The 10242-nt window shown below is 46.6% G+C and overlaps 1 protein-coding gene across 1 annotated transcript; it reads left to right on the forward strand.

Moving 5' to 3' along the window:
* The first annotated feature begins 8819 nt into the window (after nt 1-8819).
* LOC124184773 lies at nt 8820-9984 on the forward strand. The gene is made up of 2 exons (XM_046574850.1): nt 8820-9040; nt 9138-9984. Exons 1-2 carry the CDS (start codon nt 8867-8869, stop codon nt 9855-9857), a joined length of 894 nt encoding a protein of 297 aa, XP_046430806.1. The 5' UTR covers nt 8820-8866; the 3' UTR covers nt 9858-9984.
* Nucleotides 9985-10242: the final 258 nt, after the last annotated feature.

The raw sequence follows: 10242 nt of genomic DNA on the forward strand, positions 1-10242 counted from the left end.
CGCAGGTCATCCCCTGCGTAGCTGCTTCGGAAGGGGTGGAAAAGGGATGGAAGAGGGGGAAGGATGCAGTCCTGTAACGCATTAACGAACGCGCTGCAAACGCGCTCTAATAATATATACCGGTATAATATCATCCGTACTTGTGCTAAACGAAATATAGTAACGGTTTTCCAGTGCCTCGGCGAGAATTGTGACCATAAATATATTCACCTACCCGCGGCTTTATCGCTCGGTATATAATATGGCAGCGCGGTGTTTCTCAACGGATGAGTCAGTGTATTCCGCCAAGCCGTTACACTTACCGGAAATATGTACAGACCTGCGTGTATGCACGTACATATTAACGCACACACGAGACAGAGAGAGAGAGAGAGAGAGAGAGAAATGGAGGACAACAAGAGCCACCCTTGGTAACTACCCGGTTAACGCAGTGCGGCGTCGCGACGCGTCGCGCCGCTCGGCAGAAGCGCCGTTGAGCGTCCCTGCAAAGGTTATAAAAATTCAATTAACTCAGCAGTTTTAATTAATTCCGTATTTATATGGCGCGATAAACAGAAACGGCCCCAGTTTGTTTAATCCCCGGTATACTCGCGCTATCTCCACGTCCATTTTACCTGTACTTCCTTTTTTGCCCCCACAGTTTGTCGTTTTTTTTTTCTTCTCTTTCACCCCAACCCTTTTTTCCAACTTTAATACCGCGATCTTACCGAGTACACTTATACAATCGGTTGGTATCGGTACAGAGTAATCGGTGTACGATGAAGTGGGAAAGAGAGTGCGGTAAAAGATTTCAGGTGTCGAGATATCGTGGGTATTGTAATTGTGTCTCTGTGGGTACAAAGAAAGAAAACATTATCAAATACATGATTAAAGAACAAAAGCAAAAAAAAATAAGGAAAAAGGAAGAAAAAATGAACGAAGGGGAAGCAGGGATATCGTACAAAGAGTATGAATAAAAAAAAAAAGAAGAAAAAAAGTGAAACTAATTTTCAGCCAGACTTTTTTCACCCTTGACTGGGTTCTCGGTTATCGGGAAATCGTGCAGGGTGCAGATTAGCGTGTCTGAGGCCGGAGCTATCGATTTCAATATCCATTCGATAAATATTCCTCTGGATAAAGTCAATCCAAGTTCTTCTCCATACTTATATACACATACCCAGGGCAATCTTGAATCTGGTACATACATATATTTGTATGTAGTACAGGGTTTGCTTCCGTGTGTGTGTGTGTCGATGGCCTCGCGCACATGATTCGAGATACACGACACCCCTTCAGGGACGAGGGATGGCCGAAGCACCCCGGCTTTAGATAATATCCTCCTCTCGAGCCGATCCGCATCCGCAACTTCCTCATTCACCCCCGACGGCCGCCTTCTTCCACCTCGTCTCCTCGGCCAAGGTATATTTTGAATCGTAAGTTTTCACATATTTTAAGGGCTCACGCCTCATACGCGCCCCGAGCGGTATCTCCGACGGAAGTCTATCGCGCTTATAGCCATGGAAGAGACGGTGATAAGCGATATACTCTCTTCGGCGCAAAGTCGCTTCGCATATATATACATATACACATTCTGCCAATAAAGACAGATACGCCACTCTCCTTCCTCGGCCAATCGCTTTTCCCTCCCCTCTTCCTCCTCCTCACCCATCAACTTGCGATAATAGAAATGTCCCGATTTTCCGCGCGTAATGTATTTGCGCACCTATGCCTACCGATTTCCAGTGACGTCGATTTTGCCGCTGCGTTAGCTGCCCGCATCAATGTTTTTTTTTTTTTTTTTTCGGATCTCTTTTTCCCGGTACTTTCCCCTTCTCTATTGTTTCGAATAATCGAACCCACCCGGGACTTTATCGCTGGGATTATTCTGCAACATTGTTTGGGGAGTTGGTTTATACCAGACACGCGTGTTGCCCCCGGGTTTGATGATCGGAGGGCGTCGCGCACGGCTACGCTCAGCTGAATCAGCACCGTGCACTCTGCCGTTTCCCGCTCTCTGTCCGACGTCCGTGTGGGCCTGAACACGTGCACAGAGTGCGTCAAAAAGACGATTTCCTCATCGACGCTCTTGGGCATAATTTAATTTCGAAGCAGCGAGGCCGCGCTGTCTACGGCGCGGATCTCCGGTCGAACTGTAACCGACAAAGTTGATGATCAAAATCTAAGGTGGTTGAGAAACTTTCGCACGGATTCTTTCGACGTTGCCTGATAGGTACGCGTACATCTATAAACTTCTTGGGGGTGGTACGAGATACACGCGAACTTTCGATAGGAATAAGTAATTGGAAGTTGAAGGATTTCGAAAGTATCGGCTTACCGAGTCAAGAAAGAGTTTTTTGCAGTTGGTGCAGGTTGTGAGCATCAACTAAGTTTTCAGCCTGTTTCTAATATATTAATATTAAGTGGAAAGAAAGGTTGGCTGATCAGAGGAACGGCCAGTGGTGAACCGCATCAGAGAGCCACATCTATATCTATCTCGGCTATTAGCATAATTACAATACTTTCATCCGCAATGCATCTCTCCGTATTTATTTTAAGCTCTTTGATATTCCTGATGGGATTGCCGGCTGAACCCATTACGCTGATGCTGCGTTAAAAGGTAATATGAACCGAGGTTTGAACGCGGATAATAGTTCCTTTGCCAGGATAACGTGTAGGTTATTGATTCGATTCGACGAACCATCCTTGCTCCAATTATTTTTATTACATCGTCATTATCATTGCATTTTGAACCATAGAAAGAGAACGGCATGCGAGCAGGGAAAAAATTGGTTTCAATTCGGCAGTAACATCCTTCATTCTCGGAAAGACAACGATCGAATAATTATTGCGGAAGTTCTACAAAGGCTTGAAAAAACACGGGATTTTAATGACTCTTGATATTTTTTATTCTGCGTTCCACCACCTCGCACTGAAGTGAACGGCGAGGATTTCGTTTCGTCTGAATTACAGTCCGTTGATGTATAAAAGCAAGCGCGAGAGAGGGTGCAGAGAAAACTTGCCCCTTACACAGCGGTAATAATTGGTATAATTTTTTAGTCTTACCTACACATGTAGAGGGTCCATCAATCTGGGAAACGGGACGTAATTAAGTGCCGCACTAATTAGCGGAATATTAATCAGTTTCAACGATGTAATTAATTACTTATTATACTCGGTGGAACTCGTGCCTTGAAAATTATCGTTTTCGAGCGTCAGAGACTGGATGGTGAGATTAAACGAAAGCGAAATAAATTGCGCGGTTATTTATTTCCATTTAATTTCGGTGAACTGCAGCCAAAGTATCCGGTGATTTCGATTTTTCACCGCTACAAATGACCGCCGGACTCGCACGGTTTGATGTAACATCAAACTGGTTGCCCCTCGTCCCTGCTTCAGCACCATAAAACTCCCAGAGTAATTTACGTCTCGTCCACCCTGTAAATAACCGTTAAAGCTCTCTCGCCGTCCTGTCCTCATTCTGATCCCGAGACTTGCATCTGGACCATATTCCGCTCAAGGTAGCCAAAATCAGTCGCGTCCCCGGGAAAATCGAACCTTCTTCAAAATGGGAAAATCAACCAAAGCAAGCGGATTCAAATAGCAATTGAATAAAAATCTCGCAGTGCATTCGAGCGGCGTTTCTCACCCTTGAACATCGACGAGCCCGCAAAATGTTGCAGATAGCGACCTGCAGCTGCTTGGGGAAAGTCAGCGCTGCACAACGCGATGCTGGCTGGGCTCCGGTTTTATCTCGACGTTGCAGGAGCGCCTGAAAGAGAGCAACTCCTGGTGAGCCCGTGTAAGCCGTACTTTTTGCGCGACTAACAGGAGCATTGCCTCATTATTTATACCCCGCACCTAAGGTACACCTAAGGTGGTCTTCAGTGGCCGCTGTTCATTTTACAGGACGGCACATGAACGTTAAATTTTTACGACCGCGGAATAAAGGTGCGCCAATTTGCTACGGCACCACAAACTCTTACTCGGCGTTTTTTCGCGTCCCTGTAGTAACCCGTTCGCGTTAAAATTAAAATATCGAATCAAAATGCCTTTACTTGAGTAAATAAACGCTTTGATGGACGACTTTCAGATGTTTTGGACATGTTTCAGAAAGTGGCGTCTTTTTTTTTCAAAATTTGCGTTTTTCACGCAACGTGAGAACAATTCTACAAAATAAATAGTGTCGATCCACTTGGCAGAAAATTTTAACCCTATTTCAGTATATGTACTTGCTAATTATTTAATATGCAGTATTATCTCGAGATAATCGTAAAAACACCTGGCCCAAAGCTTGGGTCGAAATTTTAAAGAATTAAAAGTTCGAATCGTAGGAATTTCAGATAGTCAAAGCTTTAAATCGTCCAAATCCTGAACGATTGAAACTACGAATTGTAAAAGTTCGGATTCCGATCTACGTTTCTAATGATCAAATTTCGAAATCGACGAAATTTTTAGTAACTAAAATTCCCAAACAACGAAACGAATGGTTGAAATTTTGCACGATTTCACTTTTCAAAAATTACTCCAGGGTGTAAATAGAATGTAAAAAGATCAAAATAATTCCACAGAATTTTGTGATCCAGAAAGCCAAAATATAGAAAAATTATTATTTAGAAAGGCAAAATATAAGATAACCAACCAATATTCATATTCAATTTGCCGATTCTACATGTTTATTTTCTCCATTTTGACCTCGACAGATTTTGTCTTCCGCATATTTCACATCTTTCAAAGATTCGACGCGGTAATTCATTTATTTTTTGATCTCCGTACATTCCATTTCCACCGACCCGTCCACCCTGACAAAATCATGGAACTCACTGCGTCCCGTAATCGCTGCAGCCTATTCGGCGTTCGAGTTGAGACATCGGACGAGATCGATCAGGCGACGGGATGCACAAGGTGGGAAGTCCTCGTTCCAGAGGCACTCGAGGTAAGTGGAGGTCCTGCAAGGGGAGTTGGCCGCCGTCAGGGTGCACGGCTGAGCCGACACCAGGACCATCCACGTGGCAATCACCTGGCTCGGGACAGGAGCTACTCCAGTGGTCGAGGCAGCGCGGACGGCCTCTTCATCAGGGATCACACGTGTGCCCAGCCAGCCGTCCTGGACGGCCATCCTCTTCCTCCGGCTCGGGCTCTCCGGGAGGGCGGCGTTCCCTCGACGCAGGTGCGGCATGTTATCACCCCGGACCGAGTGTGTACCGATTTCGAGTGGTCGAGGGCGGAGTGCAGAGGTCACGCACTACAGGGATAAGCCGTCGGAGCGTGGTCTCGGAGCTCGGAGTTTCAACCCCGTAATGCGTTTGCCTTGTTAGGCGCTCCTACGCCCGGTGAAGAGTCATCCTGATCCCCGATATCCTACATCGGGGTGAAAATTGGCGATGGCTGATCTCCCGTCTGCCGAAGCCGTCAAAGACACGCCCGACGGTCCACCGGAAACATACACGCGTACACGTGTCTCGATAACACATCGATGCATGGCGCATCATTAGAGCACCTTCTGTTCGGGGCACTCGCGTCTTCGCCGAGGAGTGGATCGCGTATAAACGAACGAACGAGCGTAACTCGTGCATGTAAACGAGGTCTGCACGACAATTGGCCGCCCCGCGCCCGACGGGATTGGGTAGAGCTGCTCTATGAATCGACGTCAGTAGCAAAGTTCACGTTTCAATGGCCCTATTTAAACGGTCCGGGGTCCCCGGCTGACGCAAACAGGATTTCTGAGCCCGGAAAAATTTCACTCTATCATTGCAGGAATCGCGCTCGCCAACGGCTAGCTCTCGTACAATCGCGGACCGATATTTTCTGTCAACACGGAACGCGAGGGGCGGCCAAACGCCTCGTTACGAGTCGACTGTTTGACCGCGGTATATGTATTTGGAAAAAAAATTTACGCGTCTGGACAATAACACTAATATACGTGCGTATAATGCTCTCGCTGCAGGCGTCACGTGTCAATCAGCTTTCGTGCCCTTCTTCCTTTTCGGCGATAAGGAAAGCAGTCGTCGCCCTTTTAAATCCGCAACGCCATCTTGAGCTCGGCCCGCCTTTGCCACGGCGAGAGTGTCTCCCGAGTATTATCAACTCGTTGGCAATCTCGGATTCGCATCTGCGCCCAATATAACACGCTACGTCTCCGGCACCGTCTTTCAAACCAGACCGTAAACCCCCGCCATTTCTACCTATGCCCGTGTACCGCAACCCCTGAGAAACGCATCCGAACTATCAGACAGCCGCGAATCCTGACATCTAGACAAAGGGACTCTGCCTTGTCTGCAATGCGTGCCGCTCGAATCGCGCGAAATTAATTTCTGCGATTCGGTTATAATCTACTCACCCCCAAGAGCTCCGTGTCTCTGGCGTAATTAGCGTGTCCTCGAATCGATTCCATCCGCTTTTGACTCCTCGATTGTTTTTTTTTTATTTATTTATTCATTTGTTTATTTATTTATTTTTTTTCTGCAAGTAAACATCCGTTTTGCGGCAGTCAATTCGGCTCAATTTAAAGGCCGTATTTGAGACTAACGCGGAAGACGACCAACTCTGGCTGTCCTGAGGCATGATGGATTGGCCATTTTCCAGGACCCGCTGCCGCTGTACATAAATCAAAGACGTATTACACTGCGAGGGGTTTCTTGCGCGTCAACTTTTTGCATATTACCTACGGTTGCGCAGGGTTCAATTCGTCGGGTACGCGCGACGATAGACACGAAGGCATTAAATATCAGACGGGCATTGATTGCGGAGGGTTTATACGGTAGACGAGGTGCGAGTTGACGAGGGTGACGGTTCAGGCGCCAGGATTTCTCCACCCCTGTAATGCAAGGGGGAAACGGCGCCTCGTCCTCGACTATCTGCACCCTCCGTCGCTTCTGTTTTCGGTATTAATATCTCCCATGACGCTCGTTCTCCAAGTTTCGCCACTCTCACCCCTCTGAAACAAAGATCATTCGAGTTCTTCGGGGGCTAGTTGCCCGGCGGAGATCCCGACGTGCATCGAGATGACGCCGCTTAAGTATCAAACCGACTGGTGCAGAGGCCGAGACTACGTGGATTCGAATGAAAAATCTTACGTAAAGGATCACTCTACGCCTCAGTTGGCCCAAATTTCTTCGGAATAATTGAATAAAGAGCCTTCGCTGCCTTCGGGAGGAACGTCTTATCAAGGTGGAGGCTGAATAATTAGCGAAAAGGATCGTCAAAGATCGAGTATTAATTTACCTCCCGGGATTGTCTCGGGCGTAGATACGCAGTAAATCTCGTTTGTTCCGGTATCGGGAATTCGATATTCGGATGGTGCAGTGATAATTCAACGTACCATAAATCTCCCGGCCTCGATACGCTGACGTCAAGAGACTCGGGGTGATTTTCGGATTTCCAGGCTAATCACGTACCGGCTAAGAATCGAAATGGGAAGGGATTCCGGCCCAATTTCAATCCGCCTTTCTCCCATCCAGCTTGCTCATCTCTCATTCTGCCCTCTATCTTGGACTTGCGGATTCTCCCTTTGCCGCGGAGATATTCTTGACCATGTGCTCAGTCTCCTCTACACTCAGCAACGTGGCACTGTTAAAACAACCATTAAATTGACACTGAATGGCTCCGAGAACCACAAATTATTAAATTTAATAGTTGCTTAGACGGGTAGAATGATTAGCGCTTTTATAGAAAGCAGCCGATAATTCGTCCGGGAAAGCAAACAAAAAAAAATTCAATAGACCCTAGCTGATAATTGATGGTGTATCGGTATTGTGGACGAAGAAGCTATTAAAATCATCGACGAAGTTTGTTTGCATGTACTCCACCGGGGCTATTGTAAGGACGTTACTTAACTCTGAATTTCTCTCGCGTAAGCGCCTACCATAATTAAAACTAAAAAATTATTATGTATTATGCGATGGCCCGCCGGGAGTTTTGAACTTTGAATAAAAACGGCATAAATCATGAAGCGCGCGGGTTAATCGAGTGTTTGACATGTTTATGAAATGTTTGAAAAAAGTAGTCGTCCATTGAATATGCCTACCCAGGTATGATAACATCTGAGAGGTAGAATATTTGGTTTGGAAAAGCGGGGTCCCGGGATACGCGGCATAAAGGCAATATAAATTTCGAATCTTTGGTCCGTGCCAATGGTACGGAATATTCTCTCTCGGACCATTGAAATGGATTATTGTACCGTACTTTTTATCCCACGTAATACTGTCAGAAGGGTCGATGTATGCAAGCGAATTGGCAGTTTTCCAAGCGGCTTCGAGTCGGGAATAAGACGAGGGTACGGGGAGTTTGACTGGGGGGATGAAGAAGATCTGAGGAATAGTTTAGAGTTCTGTCGATAGATGGTGGCTCGTCTGCAAAGCTCTGCCCGGGGCTGCTTACCGACCCGAGCCGACGCAAGGACGGCTGCGACGTTGAGACCAGCCTTCTGGAAAATTTTCATATAAAAGATTCCCGGAGTGTACCTCAAGTTTTCCCTTGGATATTACTCAAACTATTCCCACCATGCGGGATGGGAGATTTCCGGCCGGAACTCTTCCAAGGGGGTGTATTTTGGGGCCACTGATTCTATTTTGCCACCTTGCTCCTCCTCAAAGGTCCGACTCCCGTTGTTTCACGCCCGTTGCGGAACGGCGATAGCCCGCAGCTTCCGCACTCGACGCATCGGAATGCCAATTATAACCGAGCAGCTGGTCAAACAAGTGATAATTCAGGAAACGTCGTTCATTCCACGCGTAGTTTATACTTTTTAAACAATACCGCAGATGGGTTTATTTACATCGCAACGGCTTGCACTGCGCAAATACGACCTTCGACTATCCGGTATAAATTACTCTGCATCGAGCGACTTCGGAAGTCTCTTAAGATACGATTTCACCTTACTTTATACGCCATGTACGGTAAGCTGATTATCCTACTCGCTGTTGCGAGCTCCTTATCGGCCCAGTCGAATTCTACCGTTTCACCGAACATTGTGACGACGGTTTCTACCGTCGCCGCAACAATGATCTATACCAACAGTTCGTCAATGATCGAAGGTACAACCGCATCAACGACAAATGCTAGGGTGAGTTGCAATTTTGTTGATATACTATCGTGCCAGGGTATCATAGATTTTGGGAGAGTTTATGGCTGTAGTATGTAATTTGTTGTGTGAACCGTAGACTGCAGCCCAAAATACGAAACAGTCTGTTGCCAACGGAACCAGGCCCCCGGGGCAAACTGAACGTTATAGATATACAAGACGTCCATCTGGAAGACCTCCAACCCCTCCAGATCGTGTCCAATTTCCAGGATCGAAAATGATGTCCGACTTCATGAATACCTTAACCACACTTTTAGAACCGCCAGTCTCCAGCAATAACGTTAAACGCCATTCTAGAAATACCGTGTCTTTCAACTACTCGGATAGTGTTAATATAACCGATACGTCTTACTTTTTTAACGGTCCAAGTCTACCAGGTTTCTTCGGCGTCCCTGACTTAAGGTACTTCCAGATGCCTAGTGTGAACGAAATGGTGCCATCGTTGCCTCAAATTTCGAATCCCCAGAATCTCCATATTCCCAGAATCCCAGATTTTCCCAATCCTCCGGAAGTCTTCGGGATGCGAGATGCTACCATAGAGGCGAGGCAAAGGCTAACGGCGAAAATCAGCCCTAGACAAGATCTGGCCAGCGGTATCCAAAACGCCATTCGGAATGGACTCAGCAGTTCGAATCCGACCGAAGCTATGAGGGGGCTCATCTCCACAATTTTGGATACCTATTTGGCCGTCGCCCGAAACTGTCCTTTCCTCATCGCCGGTGGATATCTTATGCGCGAGGGACTGTGGCTCAGTTCCGTCGTCCTGAGGACCATGGCGAACATGGCGAGACAAGTCTGAAACGACTCTTAAATTCTGTTATTGATTACTTACTGCACTTGCACTTGGTAGATAGCATTGTTAGATGATTGTAATTGTTTTACGAACGAGTATCATGAGTGAGAAAATAAATATACTGCACCTCTAACTTCGCAATACTCGCTCGTCCGATGTATATGTTTCAATCTTATAGCGAAGGTATGTGATATTTTCTGTAGTTAAGTTGCACATGTACGCGACGTATTTTACCTGAGGGTATGGAGGGACGCGTACGTACTCGTAGCACCGACGCGAGACGGTGCCCCATTCGATGCCTGAGCGAATATTTTTACCTCGACAGTCTGGCAAAATACATTTCCTGCGAAATGTCGCTGTAGGAGGTCTTCAGCTGCCTGAAGCTACTAGG

The sequence above is a fragment of the Neodiprion fabricii genome, chromosome 6 (assembly GCF_021155785.1).
Source record: "Neodiprion fabricii isolate iyNeoFabr1 chromosome 6, iyNeoFabr1.1, whole genome shotgun sequence".
Taxonomy (NCBI): Eukaryota; Metazoa; Arthropoda; class Insecta; order Hymenoptera; family Diprionidae; genus Neodiprion; species Neodiprion fabricii.

What these genes read in the sequence shown, in the direction of transcription:
- LOC124184773 (XM_046574850.1), top strand. Translation starts at nt 8,867, where the DNA reads ATGTACGGTAAGCTGATTATCCTACTCGCTGTTGCGAGCTCCTTATCG. An exon ending in CATCAACGACAAATGCTAGG is followed by an intron (nt 9,041 to 9,137) that starts GTGAGTTGCAAT and finishes TGTGAACCGTAG; the next exon opens with ACTGCAGCCCAAAATACGAA.